We start from the raw sequence: 19,778 nt of genomic DNA on the forward strand, positions 1-19,778 counted from the left end.
TATTTCACATGATGAACTATTGGACTACAAGCAGGAATCAAACCATCACGTAAGAATCTGGTTGCTCCTGGTCCATGTTTGTACTGTAGCAATTCAGAGGTAAATTTGCCTCATGCTAATTAGACATCCCTCATTCATTCTCTTCTTCAGTCTCTCATGTCTTTGTAGTAAGTTCAATCTTGTCAACTAAATTCAGAATAACACATAATGATTGCTGCTAATCATTTATACCACTATCAAGGCCATTGGTCATGAATCTGTGTATAGCAAAAGACAGTTATTGCTATCTTCAAAATATTTAATGGTTATGGTCATAATCAGTTGGAAATTACTATTTTGAGGGCTTCTGTCCCCTACATGTTTAGTAAACCAGAATAGAAACTTACGTTACTCAAACAAGACGGAATTAAACAAATCTGAGCAAGCCTTCAGAAACTTGTGTAAAATAAACACATTTATTAACAAAATATTAGACAAATAGAAAGCAATTCTGGCATCTTTGCTCACTGATTGCCTTTTGCAGTACTGAAAACAATTATATTCTTAATTAAATACAGTACTTCCCTTATAAGACTTGAAAAGATTGCCCATTTGCTAAGTTCAAGTGCTTATTTAGAGAGGATGTAGGTTTTTTTAAATTCCCCATCCTTAGCATCAGGAATGTTTTACAGATAGGTAAAATGGTTACATACTTGAACTAAAGTTTTAAAACTTAAGTAAAATATGAAGAATGCTTCAAAAGTCTTTGACAATTTTATTAACAAATATGTTTTAGTTAATATGTGGTGGCATAGGATTAAATTCAAAATTCATAAAGTAAAATATATGCTTCTGCAGATATAATAAGATAAAAAAATAGTATTTTAAAAGTACTAAAAATCCCTCAACATGTTGTTATCTTCTCTGTGCTTTCATTATTCTTTCAAACATTGCGCTTATTTACTTTATTTCAGCTGTAAGGCTCCCACCTTCACCTCTGCCTCACTTAAGAATCCATTAAAAATTTATTAATTCCTTTAAAACATGCAAAAAAGTACAACTTCCAGGAAGAAGAACCACATAGCCAAAGAGCCGTGGAACTCACTGCAAGAATATCGATAAATAAAACATCAGTTAATTACAGTTTAAAGCTAAATCCTTGGCTGGTGGAAATGGGCAGTCACTGTCTGCAGCAGATGCACCAGTCGACTGCCAGCTTCAAGTTCCAAATCATGGCAAGTTGCTTTGTCTCTCTATAAAGCAGAATATTGTCTATGTCAATATATTTCATTATAATTCTTACACATCACCAGGAAAGTTACATTTTCAAAGACAATACATTGATTTTGAGTCCACTCCAATTACATACATTTGAAAGCAGATTTCTCTGAAGAGTTCAAAGAAACCTTGGTTCAAATTATTGCATAATATGAAAAAAAAATCACAAAAGTGCATATATGTATGTATGTACCTATACACACAGAAGGAAGCCACACTGCCACTTGCAGTGTAGCCAGCTACCACTGTAAGGCATTTATTGCTGTAGATACAGGCCTGTGCTGGGTCACAGGGTATATTTACATGAATGTAAACTTTATCCCTTAGTTCAAGAGACCCCATGGGAAGTCTTCATATTACAGAAAGGTGTAAGGCCTGGAACTACCTGGAAGTTGCACTTTATTTTAGGACTGGCCTCACCGAAATTGTAGAATTAAAGTTTTTGCAAAAAGAAGAAACTCTTTTGCACCAAACTAGTAACTAAGTTAGCATATTGACTTTATGGACTTTAGAAGCGCAGACATTGAATGATTTTTTTCCATCTCCCACTAAGTTAATTTGGCACAAGCAATATCACATTTCCCATTAGCTTCTAGAATTCTGAAGTGACCAAACTTAGAATAGCAACTGAACACACTGAAAGGCATCAGCGCTAGGAGTAAAACATTTACTTCCAGCTCCTAGAAATCCATCTTAATGACATTTCTTCAGCAAGTGTAGAGTTATATTTTTAACTGCAAGCATGGTCTCTGTGCAGGTTGGTTTGATCAGTGTCTCGGGAAGCAAAAATCCAAAATGGCCAGTGTCACGCAGCTCGAATGCAAATGCATATGGGATGCCGTTTTTGTAGGCCCAGTCCATAGAGCTGCCAGAACTCACATCTGAAAGAGATAATTCAGAGAAAGCATTAAAAACTGTTAAATGCAGGTAATTTTGTCTCTGGGACTCAATGAGTATACTTGCAACTCCAGATGTCACTTGCTATGATCCTGAACACCCTTCAAAAAATAGCATGAGCACCCAACACCTGGTGAAATGTGCTCAGCACAATATTTTTATAGAGAAAATATTTTAACTGTTTTGTGTAAGGCAAAACTTTAATAAAAGAGAGTATCTAGAATAAAGCCTCAAACTATTCTTGTCTCCATGTGAGCACAGTCTAAAGCTTTGCTTTCACAAAGATCTCCCAGTTGGACTGAAGAGCTCTGCATGCTCCTAGGTTTAAACTGGGTTTTTTAGGCAATTCATTGGCTATGAGAAGGGGGAAGTTGATAAAGTAATCTGGCATTTTCTTTTTAAAATGCTTTTAAAATTCTTTTCATTTGTCTTACTTTCTCACCATTTCCCCACAGCATGAGAGTGTTTGCATAGGTGTTGTCTAATATTAACAAACCTTCCTGAGGAAGTGTGCTGCTTTTTCTTTCGTTATCTCCTTATGTTGATTACCCAAGACACGCTTTTTTTATACAGATAAATCTCTCACGTGGCCTGCTGTAATCTGTGCAATTCTGGCATTAATTCGCACTGTTTCTCCTTTGACACAGTGACTGACTGCATTGTAATGAGCACAAGATGATGACTATGCTGTGAGATGGAGGCCCATGATAAGTGGAACTGTAGCTGAAACACAGCAATGACAGAGGAGATGCAGGACGTTACTTGTGAAAAGTCTTTACCTTTTCACTTTTTCAGTGTCTATTATCGTTAGCCACAGCATTCAGACCTCAATGTTTCAGTAAAGAAAAAAATGTGTCTTGTTGAGAGCTGTGCAACTTCTTTTTCTTTTACCTCTCTACAAAGAGCTTGCCTGACAAGCAACTGTTACAAATTAGTAGTGCATTTGCAATATCTGATAAAGATATGGTTTTTAATACCTTAATTTTTTTATTTAAAAACCCCCCACAGTTTTATATGGTATGAATATGTTATTTGCTGGCTTTTGACTCTCAAGTGCATTGCATTTTAATCTCTTTTATTGCATCAGTTGAGTTAATCTTACTGCAATCAACTGACTAAATCAGTTGCAAAACTTTCTTCTGTGTTCCTGACAACCCAAAACCGGAACAAACTTCATTTAATTAGTGTTTGCATTCTTTGTTATACTAAGGGTGTTCTCCTTCTTACTGGAGGAAGGTCAAAGTCACGAATCTGGAGAGGAAAACTTACACAAAGTGCTGGATGCAGGGCCATATCTATATCTTACACCATAGGCTGACTGAAGAGCGTTAACAGCATTATAGGCTGCTGATTCCTGGGGGGGAGAAAAAAAATCAAATACATAAATTAGACTTTGAATTAAATACTGTATTGTGACTGGAACCTGGATGGATCATTGACCTCCACTGCAATGCTGTGTTCTATGAGCCTGTGGCAGCTAAGTTAAAATGATTGTAAAGGAAAAATGCATTATTTGTTTTTAATGACAGCAATTCCCTGAAAAACTTGGTTTGGTATTTTCATGGCATAGAAGAGCTCACTGCTCCATGAATGGTCCGGTCTTTAGTATTTGTGATTATAGGTATATATATCAATTTAGCGACATGACAAATTTAGACGACATGTAAGACCATGAGATGAAATAATCTCTTCTTTATGCAATTTAAAAGCCATGCATGCATTTTGATGAAGATGAATTTCCCAGTTCACTAAACCTTGTCTCTGCTGGGCTTGTGAAGGAGAAATGATGTCTTGTTGACACTCACAGTGGTTCAGTGAACAGAGTGGGAAGATGGAAGGAGACAAGTTCCACTCCTGAATCTCTGATCAGCAGGTAAATGTTCACTGCTGGTTTAACTCTCTTTGGGACCTTTGGGATGATGCAGTCTTGGAGAGCTCTTTCCATTATTTCAGAAATGTGATTTCAGTCCTGTACAGGGAAGATCAGTGCCTACATTGCAACAGCTTGCTACTGGAAGGCTGTTTAGGAGGTTCATGGTTCATCTTGTGAAACTGTGTGCAGAAGGCCTGGCCCATGGAAAGTTCTGAGAGTTATGTATGGATAGTGCATCAAAACACACGGAAACGAAGCACATATTCAAAAGGAAACCCAAAGAAAAGAATATTGGCAAATATATAATGAAGGCTGGGAAAACACAGTCATCTCTCTATAGAGAACAGGAAATTATTATCTTTGGAGCTAGAAACTCTGGACTTTGAACCACTGTGTGAAGCTGCAATGATTGTTTTAGTTGTTTTATTTCCTCGAACAGAAGGTTTGTTGGGTTTATGCAAGTTTTCATGAACTCAGTCCTTACCTTGTTATTCATCAAGCACTAATTGAATAAACTGCGGAAGGATTACCCTACTTGCCTTTCCATCTATATGTTTTTCCTAACCTTCCACTTGTTTGCCCTTGTCAGGAGCTGGGTTTCTGAGTTAATCCTTTGTCTGACCCATGCAGGCCTTGTCTGTCTGAGTAGACAAGCCAGAGAAACTACTTTAAATGTCATTCCAGAAACAAAAATTAGTTCATTTTCCCTTCCAGATGTGCAGGTAGGGTTTTGGAATGTTTATTTTACACAGTAACTCCTCTTAGCAAATGAAAGAGCACATTTTTACTCCATCTTGTTAGGCACAACCAGAATTTTTGTTTGTTTAGCAGAAGGCCATGGTGCTGGAGACTTTGACCTTTTCAGCTTCACCTCTTACCACCTCCATCAGAGAGTGCGTGGAGGCAAGGACTGCTTAACTCAGTGTTGCTGGAGCTTCTGCAGGGCTGAGATGTGGTTGTCATCCAGTGTAAGGGATAACCTCTGACTCACCCTAACACCAAGGGTGAGAAGGGCCTGTGCTGTGGGAGAAGGGAGAAGTGCTGTCACTTGGCACTCTTCCTCCAGATGCCTTGACTTCTTCTGAGTTGTGACATGCAAAACCCATGATGGGGCTGGAGTTGGACCCTGGGAGGGTGGCAGGGTGGCAGTGTGAGGTCACTGTGGTGGCTGTGGCTGCACAGGGAAGGGGGAGCTCCAGCTGCAGCCAGGAGCTGTTGTCTGGTGCCTGCACTGTCCCAAATACGAGACTGTTGCACAACCAAAATTTGCAAGCAGCTGTGCTTACCATCCCGGAGTCTTGGTGAGTAGCTGGGATGGCCTGACAAGAGGCCTGATGCCAAGGGAGCAGGAGACAGGGCTCAGCTGGAGGGGTGGAGCACAAAGTCCTGATTAATGTGCCATGGCAAGGAGAACGAACTAGAAGACTCCCTGTATGTGAGTTACACACTGTACAGCAATGAGGCAACAGATAATCCTGCTGAAATCTTTTGAAGTAATAGCAATGCCCATTTAAAATCAGCACAACAGTAATGTGTTCCGTGCAGAGGCAGAACCTATCTGGAGGTCAGACCAGGAGCATCCCAAGTCCATGTCCAACACATGGGCACACATCCCTGGGCACTGTGAACTTGAAGATCTTAGCCTTGAGGAATGCAGCTGGCTTCCACTATTAGAGTCATGTGCCCAAAAAAGAGACAGTTCTCAACTGCATCATACTGTGCAGGTTGGATCCTGAATACATCCAGGCAACCAGTCTTTGAACACCCTCAAGGAGAAAATGCCACATAAAATTACCAGATTTTTGCAAAGATGTACACAAACTCAGTCATGCCATATAAGTTCACTGCAAACACGAAGGGAAATGACAGCACAGGAAGAAAAAGGATGAAAATCAGGTGAAATTTAAAACTCTTGAGATGGATGTGTGTTTCTGCTGGTGTTTTTTACAATCTAAAAGAATACTTTCATTTTAAGCATCTTAAAAAAACAGATTTCAGGAGCGTGTTAGTAAGAGAGTTGTGCCTAAATTAGAACAGAATATGCATGTTGTGATCAGTACACAGCTCTCCAGTTTCAAAGCAGCTCTGAATAATTGAACGCTTTAATTGAAATGGTAACTGACAGCTCAGTAGAATGATCTGACCCAGACAGAAACAGCCTTTCTTCTGCTCAGAATTAATCATAGCCCACTGTTAGCACCAAAAGCTATTAATCTTCTGTGCATGTGGGGTCTTACTGGTTTCCACTCTACACAGCCCATGTCCAGTGCTTGTTCCATCAGTGTCAGGAAATAGAGATCTATCACTTTCCAGCTCACTGCAATTTCCAAGAGAATCTGAAACCTCAGTCTAAATCACCATTTTTGAGACTTCAAATATTAAAAACTATACATTTATTAGCCATCAGGTGATGGAACCTTTGGGTGTAGGCAAACACGCAAATAAATAACCAACAAGTATTCCCTTAATTTTCACTATGATCCCTATAATGAGCTTTATAAATAACAGGGAATTACCTCAGTTTCCTACTTCAACCTCCTTCTTGTTTTTGACCAACCACAATGAAAAGAAGTATGATGTTCAAATACTGACAAGATATTTAGAATTGGTATTTGGCTTCCACTTGTCCATGAGAGTTTTTTAAAATAGTGTCTTTTTCTGTTCCTTTAGGTCTGCACTCCACTCCCTCTAATGAGAAGACGGATCCAAGGTCTTGCAAACCTGAGGAACACCTGCTAATCATCAAAAACTGGGATCCTTTGGTCTAAAAGCTATGGGTGGAAGGGCAGAATGTGTACAAGCTGAGGGGCAGTTATGGCCCATCTCAGATTGGAATTATTCCTTAAGGAACAAGAAAAACAAAAGATATTGGTGTGTGTGAAAAATCTCAGATAAATCTTCCTTCTCCTTACAATGTGTTTCCTATCTATAGCATCTGCTATTGCCTTATATTACTCTGGACATTTTAGTCAGGTATCCAATAATCATAAATACTTTTAGAGAAGTTGCTAATTCTTCCTAACACTATGTCTTTACCTTTTTCTCTGTTGTCTGTTCTTAAAAAAAATATGCTTGCACCTGCTAATCTTCAAAGGAATGAGAACTTATGATTTTAAATTACCAGGGGTTTCTTTTTGCTAACTAAATAGTCATCAATTCAATTGGGCAACTCCTTTCTCCTTGTCATTCCCCAAAAGAGTGAAAGGTAGAAAAAACAAATTCATAAATTTATCCACAGTCATTACAGGGTTTGGTGGTCAGTTCCCACAAGTCTCATAATTTTAGCTCCTCTGGCTGCTTAGTTAACTTCTAATTTGCTCTGTTTCACAGGAATAGCATCAGACAGAAGCATGTTTAGTAGCTACTGAAATTAAATATCTCAACAGAAATAAAGCTACAAAGAGAGTTTAGTTTGTGGAGTCCTGGCTGTGCAGCCTCCTGAGGGAACAGCTGAGTGAAACTTCAGTGAAGCCCCAGGGACTGACAACATCATTTATTCTGCACGGGATAAATCGAAGGTGCAGCTAAGCTCATTTGGAGCAAACTAGCTTAAACCAGCACGTTAAAAGTCACTGCAACTTTCAAGGTCAAAATGGGAGATAAATGAAAAATGCAATTTTACTCAGCACTGAGGGTGAAAGAAAGAGGCTTGTGATTGGTTGGTGCAATGTGACTCTGTGAGCAGGAGCAAACAGAGAGCAAAGCTTAGCTACGTGTCCCTCCGAGAATAAGCCATAAGGGGGGATTCATTAACAGGAGGCTAGCTAAAGCAGACCTCAGACTGCAAGCAGAGGGAATAACTCTGCATTTGGATGAGCCTGGAATACATGAAATGTACTCAACTGTGAATCAATAGGCTTGCATCAAAAATGTACTCTTATTAATTTATTTTTCTAATATAGAGAAGCTCCTGGTTTTAATTACCTGCTTGTCTGAAAGGGTTGAAAATACTTTGTCTGACCTGAATGATACATAGTGCAATTGAAGCTTTAATTTTGGTGAAATCTAAGAGATTCCTCCTTGGGTTGATAAACATAAACAGTTTCAATTTTATTTTGTTCATAACATTGAAGGTAGTCTTCTTTGTACTCCTAGTGTTTAAGTTCTGAGCATGAAGAGACAATTTCAGATAGATGCCCAAGGATCTAACTATGTAATTCCCATTGCAGTTAATTAAATAAAATTTTAATAACTATAATGAAAACTTAGGGATTTATCCTAGAAAGTAATTTAAAGGGACTGATGGATGAAAGGCATGATACCATTTTAATCAAATTACCACTGACTCTGATGAGTGAAGGTTATATAACCAGAAATGTGACTGCAAGTGAATCCAGAATGAGTACTGCTCAATACTGTATACGTGTAAAGTATTGAAGAAACAAATCTCTCAAAACAAAATGTACAAAAAAATACACAGAGGAGCAAATTCACCAAGTTTTAATGTACTTACCACACAGTTGAAGTTTGGAATGGTTGCATATTTGTAGGAATAAGGGTACAGCAGCATCTGTGCATATGCATGGAAGGACAAATAGGCTTTTATTTGTTTCCGGTGTTTGCGAAGAAAATGAGCAACAGCCTTTACTTCAGGCTCAGACTCAGGAAAAGGACCACAATAAGTGTCATCACATGGGTGTAATGAAGCACCTTCATCTAGAGGTTGAAAAAGAAAGTTGGTGGTGAATAATCACAGAGAAATTCTAAGGGTCAGCTTCTGGCTTAACCTCTTTTGGCCCATGTGCAAAAGCATGAAAAGCAGTAAACAAATCCAAGTGCTTTCTTGCGCCTGATGGGCATGAGCCTGGGGGACCTCAGTGCAGCAATCTGCTTGTTCATCTAGACACACCAAGTTCCCAATTGGCCAACTACACGATTCTCCCCGGAGGATACATCCTCTCCAATTGAAAAAGGAGAACCTGACTTCATTGTATTTTCTTCCCTGGCTTTTCGTATCAGCCGCACATTTTGTGACAGCATTGCAGGATTAAAACTATTGATGGGTCTCAGTTGGTCTATGTGAAATCAGAGAGCTATACTTCTTTCATTAGTCACTCCCAGGACAAATCTAGCTTTTTACAGCTTTTAATGTATTACCTACTAGAGTGGTGATTACAATGGTAGGTAGACAATCTCAACAGGGATTATCTTAAAAACATCATAATAGTGCCTATTTTTACCCCTGCAAACCTCATGGAAAAAAAAAAGAATAGTCACATGGGATGACTGCTCAATCAGTTAAAATAGATATCACCTCAGTTTGCACAGGGCCTAACTTTGCTTCAAGTATGGGGCAGGGGTTCAGTTTTGAGGATATCTTTATATTAACCTGCTCAGGTGGCAGCAGGCTATACAGGAGTAGCCTACTTATAATATCCCATGAGGTACTGAAAGATGAAACTTAGAAAAGGAGATGTGGTGGTGGCTCCTTTATAATTTAGCAATTCTGGATCTAAGCCATCGTCTCATTTACAGCTTAGGGCCTGGACCTAAAAGAACAATATTTATGCAAATGTACTCTGCTCTTTTATCTGCTGCAATTTCAAAATACCACACGTTTCTGCATTGACCTGCAGAATAATAATACTTTGTTTGCAAACTTCCCTGCAGCCATCAGGGACTTACAACACAGTTTTATTAGCTTTCCTTTGTATAGTAACTACTGCCACCTTCAATTAATAAGAGCTGTGTGTGAGAAGGCATAATATCGACTAAAAGAGAGTTATGCAATCAACCTAATGCCACAAAAAAAAAAAAAGAAAAAAAGAAAAAAAAAGAAAATAAAAAAGTGAAACAATTTCATGCTGCAGTTTCATTTATAAAATGAAAATTGGGGCTACCATTCAATGGCCACAGGTGGGGATTTCAAAAGGTATTAGTGCTTGGATATGGAAAGGTTATAGAGAGGGCAGATGGTTTTCTCCATGCAGAACAGATGGCCACCAAGTCATCCAAATCCCAAGAGCACTCTGCCTCGATTTCTTTTCAGATAATATAGCTACAGGAGAGCTATTTAACAGTCTCCAGAGCTTTTTTTTTTTTAGTGGATACTTCATCTCCTGTTTCAGTGTCGTATACTGAATCATGGCAATGGATAACACTGTTAACAAACAGTGGATTCCTACAAACTAACGGTAAAATGAACCGGTGGTAAAATATGGCTCAGTTTAGAGACTTCCAGGGAAGGAAAAAAAAAATCTCTAAATTGTTGAGCCTATTATGGTGAGCCTTGTGCCATCCCAGATGTAGTTAATGCTTTACCTTAAGTGAATCTGGCTGGTATATAAAAGGAGGAGGTTTCCACGGTGGCCTTGGATAATGTAAGGATATGCTCAATTTTCATACTGGAAGTTCTTTTAAAGTAATTCAAAAATGAAAAAAGAGTTGATACAGTATGTATCAACTGCTGTGACATTTCTAAGTTACAGTTATGAAAAGCAAATGGAAATGTGTGCCAAGACTGATAAAACCAACACTTTGGTACAGAAGGAAGACTGAGGGGATGAATGAGCTGGAGCATGATTTTCAAACTTCCTTGTAGCTACTTCTGCCATTATGGGATAGTGTCCTCAGTGAGCACTGGGGTGCACTGGAAATTGGGATATGCTGGAAATTTTAACTCCCACTGTTACTCTCTTGGGCATTTAGATGCAGCCACTTTAACTAGATTTGCCCTATGACTTAAGTTAATTAAGGACCTCATTATTTGCTTTAAAGTTGCTGTTATTCCATTATCATTAAACCATTGTGTGAGTTATTGCACATATATGTGAATTACAAGGAGCATTTCTGGCCAGAGTTCTTGCTGCCAGTATTCATGCAGGTCTGTGTGCCATTTGCGTGCACTGCTTTGAGTACAGGTTGCTGCAACATGAAATCTAGCAGTGGTATGGCCCTGTGCTTGCTCCCTGGAGAGTCATAAAGCTTACATCAAAGTCCTACACTAGAAAGGAAGAGGAAAGCAGATGGGATGCTGTGTTATCAGCACTGACTAGCACACAGCTGATAGCGTTTGGCAGCTTTGCTGGGGCCAGTCCCTGCCACAGCACACCTGCCTGGAAGCCCCACTGTGAAGTTCAAGCGTGTCTGAAAACTCTAAGTGCAACTGAACTGAATGGAAAGGTTTTTACAAGCACATGCAGTTTTAAATGTTAAACACACCATGATTACACAAGCCTCAAAGTGTGATATGATCCAGATTCTTCTCTGACTCATCTGATGTCAGATACTGACAATGATAATTGATATTAATAATGAGGACACCAGGTGACTGGTTAGGGTCATCTGAGTGCTAGTCAGTCCAGTTCATGAAAGACCTTTTTATTCTCCATCAAAACACAATCAGACAGACTTTGGGGTCTGAAGCAGGAAGTGGAGCATGTGCTTGTTGGGATGATAAGCAGACTTCAAAGAATTTTTATTTTTTAAACTTGGGGATCTGTATGGGGACCTGTCTTTCATGTTCAGTTCAGGGGAAAAATGCAACGGGTAGGGGATTACAACACATAACACGTGTGAATATTGTTACAGTTCAACTAAGCCTAAAAAAATAGTTATTGAATGAAAACTAAGCAAACATTTTTAGGACTGAATAAAAAATGTGTTTTAATACAGTGGCTAGGGAGCAGGAAGAAGGAGGAGAAGAAATCCAAGAAAAATTAATTAGAACTAGAAAAAAAATGCACAGAGTATTAATTTTGCACTGATAAGTACCTAACATACATCTCTCAACACACTATAAGAGAACTGATAATTACAGTTATGCCAGTGGCTGTCTTCTGAACAGCAAATGGGTGTCCCCAAAAATACCTGCGGATGTGGCTTATGCACTTAAGTAAACAATGGTAACAGTGATGTAGTACTGGTTCATTTTTACATTATTTTTGTAGCATAAAATTGCCCTAAAGATTGTGATAGCAGCCCTGGGCCTGTCTTTTATAACAGGGGATTTCTCAACTAACACAGGCCTTCTGTTCTGTCTCAGTCCTCTCCTTAGAGCAGGTAGTGTTGAAAACAATTTGAAACAAATTTTACAGGATTAAATGTATGCATCTGTTCACATTGACTTTTTTCCTTACAATTCTCAAAACCCTACTTAAGGAATCCAGACTATACAGTGCTCACCCATACTGCATGCAATCAGAGTGTTGTGAGAACATATGGAGACTTCCAGAGGAAAAGGGATGGGCTGAAGGCAGAGCCCTTGCACTGTGCAAACACCATTTCTCGCCTTTACAAGCTTGTAGTACAAATAAGGAAGGTGGAGTAATGCTGGATGAGAAAACAGCTGCACAGGGAGCTGAAGGAAGCTCCTTAAGACGGGAGGGCAGGTCAGCAGGTATATATTGCTGTATTTAAGTGTTCTTCCTTCCTTACACCAGAACTTTTAGGGGATACTTGCCCCTGTGTGAATTGCACCATCTTTAGGTAAGATTTAATAAAATACCATTTTTTCTTGGTGGACCAATTCCAAATCTTCTGGTAGTTATTTCATTACTGCTGCATTCTCCATACAAAACCCATGCCAATTTTTATGAAGTACTTACAGAAGTGCTGGTAGTTTCAAATTGTATCTGCATGCATTTAGAAGCACCTTCTCTCTTTATTAAATCACTAATAATAATGGCCTTAAGGACACGGGGGCCAGCAAAGTAAGTTTGACATTTCCAAAGGTAAAATAATTTCAGAGAAATGGCGAATTGAATAAAATTAAGCTCGAAATGTTTCCTGAAGCTGCAATTAGGCAAATCTTGAAAAGTCACGGTTCATTCTCAATGCTATGCTTCAAAGGATTTATATGACTGCCAAAATACAGAATAGCTGTATGTGTGATTTTAAAAATTTTGCCACATTCTCCATGACAAGTTTTTACTTACGATAAGGTCTGGTTTTCCAAGGTTGAGAACTTTTTTTTTTTTAGACGTTAGTAGGAAGATTTGAGCCTTGGTTTATGGCTTTATGAGAAAAAAGTCTTCAACTATGGAAAAGGGAACACTTCACAACAGATGTGATCTAACCTACTTGGATAATTACCTCTGTTGGATAATTAAATACAGGGTAATCTGAACTGAGGGACCAAAGTATCTCCATACTTACCACACCATTTCACTTTCCAGTTGCGATTAGCATCAACACCATGACAGTGAAACCTCATGTTCTTTGATCTTGTTTTCCTCCAAAATCGATCCTAGCGTAAGTTGCAAAATATTTAAATAGCAACATTACTCTATTTTGGCAAAAATCTCTTTGTACACGTAACAAATCAACCCTGGTAAACATATTCAGTATTCTATTTTAATTGGAGTAATTGACTTCCATTTTGCAAGACAAAAAGTGCTGGATCAGATTTGTACAGTCACTTTTCAATAATGTAATAACCACTTGATCTTTCTTGTCTGAATAATTTTTTGAATAACACTACTGCCATTTACTTACATGTGTCCAGCTGAAATGATATCCATCCACATTAAATACAGGCATGATATAGAAATACAGCTGAGTAAGCATCTTTCTCATGTCAGGATCAGTCTGGTATGTCTGAAGAGCCTAAAGCAGAAAAGCCAAAGAAAATAGTTTCCAAAATAAACATAATTGCCCAAGTAAGTATTGTGATGGACTATGACAGTCATTTGGCAGTACAGAGCTCTGTTCTCATGGCAGCACAGACATCCTTCTAGCTGTGTGTGAAAGGCTGACACCCTGCTGCAAATTTGATTCGGACAGTGTGTGAACCTGTGAAAAAGGTGTTCTAAAGACCCTATTCTCTCTGCTTCTCAGTTGCTTTCAATACTCAAGAAAATACAGCTCATATTACAGACAAGCAAATGCATGCCAAGTTTTTCTTGAAGAGCTGAAAGTCAGTGGAATAGATTCTTAGTTGAAGAAATGAGTTTAGCTCCTGTCAGGCAGTGGAGCCCTGTTGTTTCCACCAGGTGATTTGATAAGGTCTTGAAGCATTTAAAGCTTGCATTAACAACACAGCTTTTGCTTGTATTCAAAGCAGCTTACTGTATTCACAATTATCAATACAGGCAGTTTATTCCTTACAATTTAGACATTTCTCTATTTTTGGAGAACCTTTAGTATATAGGTTAGTAGAAGAAGTCTAGGTAGGGAAAGCTTTTGGTTTTTATCCATTCTGCATCTTAGAAAAATGCAGCAAAACCAGAGGCTCCTCAGCAGTTCTATTTGCTAGTGCCAGAGATGCTCCTTTAGCAGTTCCAGGAAGGTTATACTCCACATACTCTTGCAAATATTATCCCTTGTCATATCTGGGCATCAAATTTGCATCCTTCAAAGTTTAACTCTTGATTTTATGAGGTGAGGAATCCAGTGCTTCATGTGGCAGGTGGAAAGCATGCAACACTGACACTGGGTTCAGAGGAATGTCTGAGCCTGGCTCCTCTTCTCCTGCTACTGTTGATTGCAGCCTTCTGCTCTGCAGTATTTCTGGCCCTTCAGATCTGAAGAGTAGCATGTGTTTGGGGAGCAAAGGAAAACATTTGCTCTGAAATAAACTAAGCTAAATGCTTTTCAATTGACAAATGCTTGGGAGCAGTGTGAAGTACAGGAATTCAATATTTCTGGGCTCCTAGCTATGCAGCTGTTTGAATTACTGAAGCTGCCATGGGAGTTGATGAATGCTTAGTGTGGAATACCTGTAAGAAATAACCATATATTTGGACATGTCTGGGGCTGAAATTTACTCCTGGAGGAATATGACATTTTTTTTCTTTACTGAGGGGATTATTGGGACTTGTAAATTCTTCTTCTTTGTGGTTCATTAACCATACCTCTGTTGTGCAGTGCTTTCTCCTTACCCAGCTTCATCTCACCCTCCCAGAAGTGCTCTGCACGTGCAAGTCCTTCAGCCTGACTGTCAGATCCAAAGCAGCACATTATCCTTGTGAAAAGCCAAGTCACCCCATGCTCCACACCGAGATCCTCTATTTCAGCCAGGCAAGAGGAGGGGACAGTGAGAAATAGAAGACAAAGGGGCAAAGCACAGAATGAAATGAGACTTAGGTAGCAACTGGGACAGGGTGGTGTGGAGCATTGCGCATTAGGATGAGATCCTGAAAGAGGTGTTTGGAAGGGAGAAGAGAATGACAGTGTGCTTTTGAGGAGAATCTTGATGGACTACCCCAGAGAAAGCTCCAGCCAATGACAAGGTCATGGGTTCCCTGCTCCACTTATCAGAAATTCCCCCAAAATTCTTAGCTGCTATTTCCTTTAAATTTGATTTACTTGTATTAAAAAGCCATATCAAGTCTTCAAGTAGATTTGGACTAAAAAATTGGTGTTCAGGGAGCTGCAAAAGGATTAGCTTTGTCGCAACATCAATTTGTCGTATCAATGATTACTCAAAAATAATGACCATGAAAATAAGGACTGTGTGTCATTGCCATTTCAGATGCAGAGAATATGTGCTGAAGTAAACAGGGCATGATGTGAATTAGGCTGGCCCTGCACTTAAATCTGCACAGGATTAAGAGCCTATATGGTAAGTATGGATGTTAAACTGGTAAAACTGTTCTTACAGTTGGAAACAGAACCAACTCATGCTCCAAAATGTGAGTCAAGGAAAATGAAAATTTTTATCTTGCTTATTTCAGGGAGAAGTAGAGTAGCTGAGGAGGAAATAAAGCACCACACAGCACTTCCTTGATTTTTTACTGCTTCTCTTTTTAGACAGTATTAGCAAATTAAGCTCAGGTTGTGTCCCCATGGCGTGTATTTATATACCAGTGATGATGAAATTGGCATATATGTTTGTATCTGTACTTTGTATACCATTCTTTTGCTGTCAGTTACATCTGTAATTGTGTATTTTGTTACACTAGTCCATATACTACGTTTTAAACTGCAATGCTGTAAGACTGAACTCTTAAAAACACTTTTAAAATAATCTCCTTAAAATAAATACAGATAATAAATTAATGTAAGGTAATACACTGCCTAAAAATGCATGAATTAATTTTGCATATTTTTCAGAACCTTTCAAAATTTGTAAAAAGTGGCATAATGCAAATATTTTAATTAAGACTTTTTAATATACAATATGCTTTAAATCCTGTGAAGAATGTATTTCCCTTGCTAGGTGAAAGCACCATCATTTAAAAACCAAAAAAAAATATAGGCAGCAACATACCAAGTTTTATAGTGACTCTTATATTATTTTAATGCCTGTTGTCATTGACAAAATACTAGAAGAGACTTTGGAAAGCATTATAGTCCGCAGTAATAATCCTCAAAATCGAAAGTCTTAATGTTGGTTTAGAGCCAAATCTGTCATTCAATTCTGTTCTTTAAAGAATGTATGAGCTTTTAAATAACTTTGTTACCCTCTTAGAGTAGTATTTAATTAAAAATATAGTAGATCTAGAGTGGCTTTCTTCTTTGAAAGCAAGCAGATAGTGGAAGTGAGATCATATTCACTCTTGCTGCTGAAAATACTTTATCTGGTGTTTGTATTTGATGTATGTAATCAGGCAACACAGACAGTATAATCTTTGGTAATGAGCCCTACAGTTCCCAAGGTGTGTCCTTGCTGGAGCAAAGCCCACAACTTGCTTTGTGTGACGTGGCTCTCGAGTCCTCCCAACATGGGTCAGGTGAAGCAGCTCCCCCACCCAAACGTGTTCTCTCTGCTGCCACACGAGCAAGGTGAGTATCAACCATGAGTGAATTAACTGCACTGTAGTTTGCAGAGAGCTCTCAGAATACGGGCTGATTCTGCTTCCCCATCATGCAATCAATAGCAGCTTTGCTGCTGAATGTGCAGAGAACCAGACCAGCCCAATAAACCCTGGATTGTGTTATTAGGGAGTGAACAGATGATAGAAGAACACTGCCAACACCGTGCAAGCAGGGGGTGGGGAAGGACCAGTGATTAATAGGATGGGGCTCGATCATCTGGATCAGCTGAGTGATGGTTGTTGATAGAGCTATACCTCAGGCTGGCTGAGGATATGGTCCATAGGAAATTTAATTTAGGGGATGAAGCAAACAAAAGAGCTATATTGTAAACTGCCAAGGCAATAAAGGCAAGAGTGTAAAATGGATTTAGGATGCAGTTAGGCCTTTTATAAAATCAGGGGATTGACTGAGAAGGACAAAGCAAGGAGACAGGGTTGGGAGAAACTCTGAAATCCTAGTTGAGCTTAATAAGGATTTGCTACCCCACAATTAATTTTTATTAAATTTAAGGTAACAATCAGCTTTTGCTGTTTCCAATTTGGAATTAAACAATCATACTGAATTAAACAGTTGCTATTTTAGCACAAGGAATTGGCTCCATTTACTGCTCTGCCAGAAATCGCACAAAACTGCTTCTGGCAAAACAGGATTAACTCTTCTGTTCCATTATTAAGATACCAGTTAAAACATCTTTTCTGACAGTAACACACAATACTTTACTTTTATCTGCATATGTTACACTTTAGCAGGCTGACACTATGATCTGCCATTCAGGCCTTCATTGCCACTTTATCAGTTTGGCAAGTTAGTAATTAGCTCAGTCTCTGTTCTTGGAAACAGTACAGCTTTTTTATCTCTATTTTCCCTTTTACTGCTAGTGTCCTGCTTTGGCATTCAAATCACAAGCAGAGTGGTAAGCCCGTCATTAAGGCTAAGATACAGCCGAGTATTTAAAAACAAATGACTTAAAACAAAGGGTCACATTTTCAAGGCTGGAGCTTGAACTGTATCTGATTTATCTTTTTTGTTTAATACAAAGCAAAACCTTCCTTCCTCTTTGAAGGCATTTACCACAGGAAAAACCCAGAAACAACTGAGAAAGAGGAGTGTGCTGCAACTTCTCCTTAACACCCATAAAAAGAGTCTGACAAGAAGGATCTGCAGAATCCCAAAGACTTGATTACACAGCTCCTTGAGGAAAAGACACTGAAGCACAGAAGAGGCAGAGGGATGATGGTGTGATTGACATGTTAGAGAAGTAAACAGCCATTCCAGGAACCTTGTGCAAGGCTAGGACCGCTCAAGCATGGACAGGATCTTGTGGGAAAGAAGATTCATAATTAACACAGATCTTAGTAGAAACTGGAGGGACAACTTGGTTCCACTCAGAGAGGTGGCACAAAAAGAAAAAAGAAAAACCTCTCAGATTCCAAACAAATCAAGGACTGCCTATCTGGGAAAAAAAAAAGCCTGAGTTATTTTGAAGCACTGTGAATGCTTTGAAAGGAGCAACACAGATTTCTTTACTAGTAATTGTATTAAATTAGTGCCCACCAAGATATAGGCCTCAGAAAAATGTAATTATTGGATTTTACATCCTAATTGTGTTGCTCCATGGTAGTACACATTGAGGAAACTCATGAGAACTCACTTGGACACAAGGTTTAATTGAAATTTTGAGACACAATTAAATACTTTAGATGCAAACAATTGCTTGTAATTCAATTTCTGGAACAAATAAATGGTCCAACACATGGAATTTTCTTTCACAGTCCTTTTTCATGCACGGTAGTGTTACTGCATATCAGCATTTTTACTGACGCCCTAATTACTCAGTATCATCATAGAGGAGTGGACTGCTAAAATACAGAGCAGAGTTTCTTCCTTAGGGCAACTAATGTGTTGGAACAACAATGTGAATTCTTTTCATGCCTTGAAGAAGAACAGACCCAAGAGCTTAAAAGCCTTTAGGGGGTAGAATCTGAATGCCCTAGTGATGAATACTTAAATAGGAATTTACAGGAGCAAGTGTCATTGAAGAATTCCTATTACCGGCACAACACAGCTGCAGTGTTACTTTTCTCTCATCGAGATCTACTCACATTGTGAAAAATTAATAGCTGCAAGCAAAATGAAAGCACTTTTTACCTTCTTAAGGTCCTGGGTAAGCAGGAAGATGCAGCTGAATAGCTGAAAGTGTGCACAAAAAATAATGCAATGCTTACTTTTTTTTTGGAAAAGGAAACTGAAAACAATTTTTACTGCTTTTTTTTATATTTGTTACCGTGAAGGTGCAAAAGGAAAGAACCTTCCCTAAACTGTCTTATTGTTGAATAAAACCTGGGAAATTCCACCACGGATTAAAAGAGACAGAGATACTTCACAGCCTAAAAATGGTTTGCCACAGTTGCCTTTAAAACAATGCATCACATGCCTCGTTGTGGTGGTACCATGGTACTGCACTCCATCTTTTTGGCTTTGGCTTAGCTTTTATCCAATTAAAAAAAAAAAAAAAAAAAAAAAAAAAAGGCATCACAACTGAGGCCCCAGATCAGGAAACTCTTGTTCATAGTGTTCACTGCTACTTTATTTTCCTTCTCCTCAGAAGTGGTGCAGATTTTCGGTGCAGATTTTCAGTAGCAGGCATGTGCTAGAGAGATGCAGATACTCAGAGAGAAGTGGTGTATAGGATGGCTGCCAAAAAAAGGGAACATATTCAGAACTGAAACAGCTGTGGAGTGGAAGGGAGACGTTGAGTAGAAGCAGAAACTACTACACGTAGGTGTGAATACTGCACATGAACTTCAAATGGCAGGAACAGCATTTGCAGGATGGAAAAAAATCATGAGGATAAAACAAATTCTGCATTGGTACCAGTGCCTCTTACTGCTGAAAGGCTGATGAATGAAGTGCTGAGTGAAGAGGCTGGAAGAGGTGATCTCTCTGATGGAGAAAAAACAAATAGTGTTTCAGGCAGAAGCTCCTGACAGAGAAGAATGAATTAGCTAAAGACAAGTAAGGCTGAGTGTTTCAAATATAGATACTGCAGGAT

The 19,778-nt window shown here is 38.8% G+C and overlaps 1 protein-coding gene across 1 annotated transcript in view; it reads right to left on the reverse strand.

Annotated features, from left to right (window-relative positions):
* Positions 1–496: 496 nt before the first annotated feature.
* Positions 497–19,778, reverse strand: part of CPA6 (carboxypeptidase A6) — an 86,358-nt gene continuing 67,076 nt past the window's right edge. Inside the window, exons 7-11 of the mRNA XM_033081171.1 lie at positions 13,463–13,573; positions 13,124–13,214; positions 8,481–8,683; positions 3,424–3,508; positions 497–2,138 (exon numbers count right to left, since the gene is read on the reverse strand). Coding sequence (XP_032937062.1) covers positions 1,951–2,138; positions 3,424–3,508; positions 8,481–8,683; positions 13,124–13,214; positions 13,463–13,573 — 678 coding nt within the window. The 3' untranslated portion in view covers positions 497–1,950. The remainder of the gene's footprint in view (positions 2,139–3,423; positions 3,509–8,480; positions 8,684–13,123; positions 13,215–13,462; positions 13,574–19,778) is intronic.

This window comes from Catharus ustulatus, chromosome 1 (assembly GCF_009819885.2).
Source record: "Catharus ustulatus isolate bCatUst1 chromosome 1, bCatUst1.pri.v2, whole genome shotgun sequence".
NCBI classification, from domain to species: domain Eukaryota; kingdom Metazoa; phylum Chordata; class Aves; order Passeriformes; family Turdidae; genus Catharus; species Catharus ustulatus.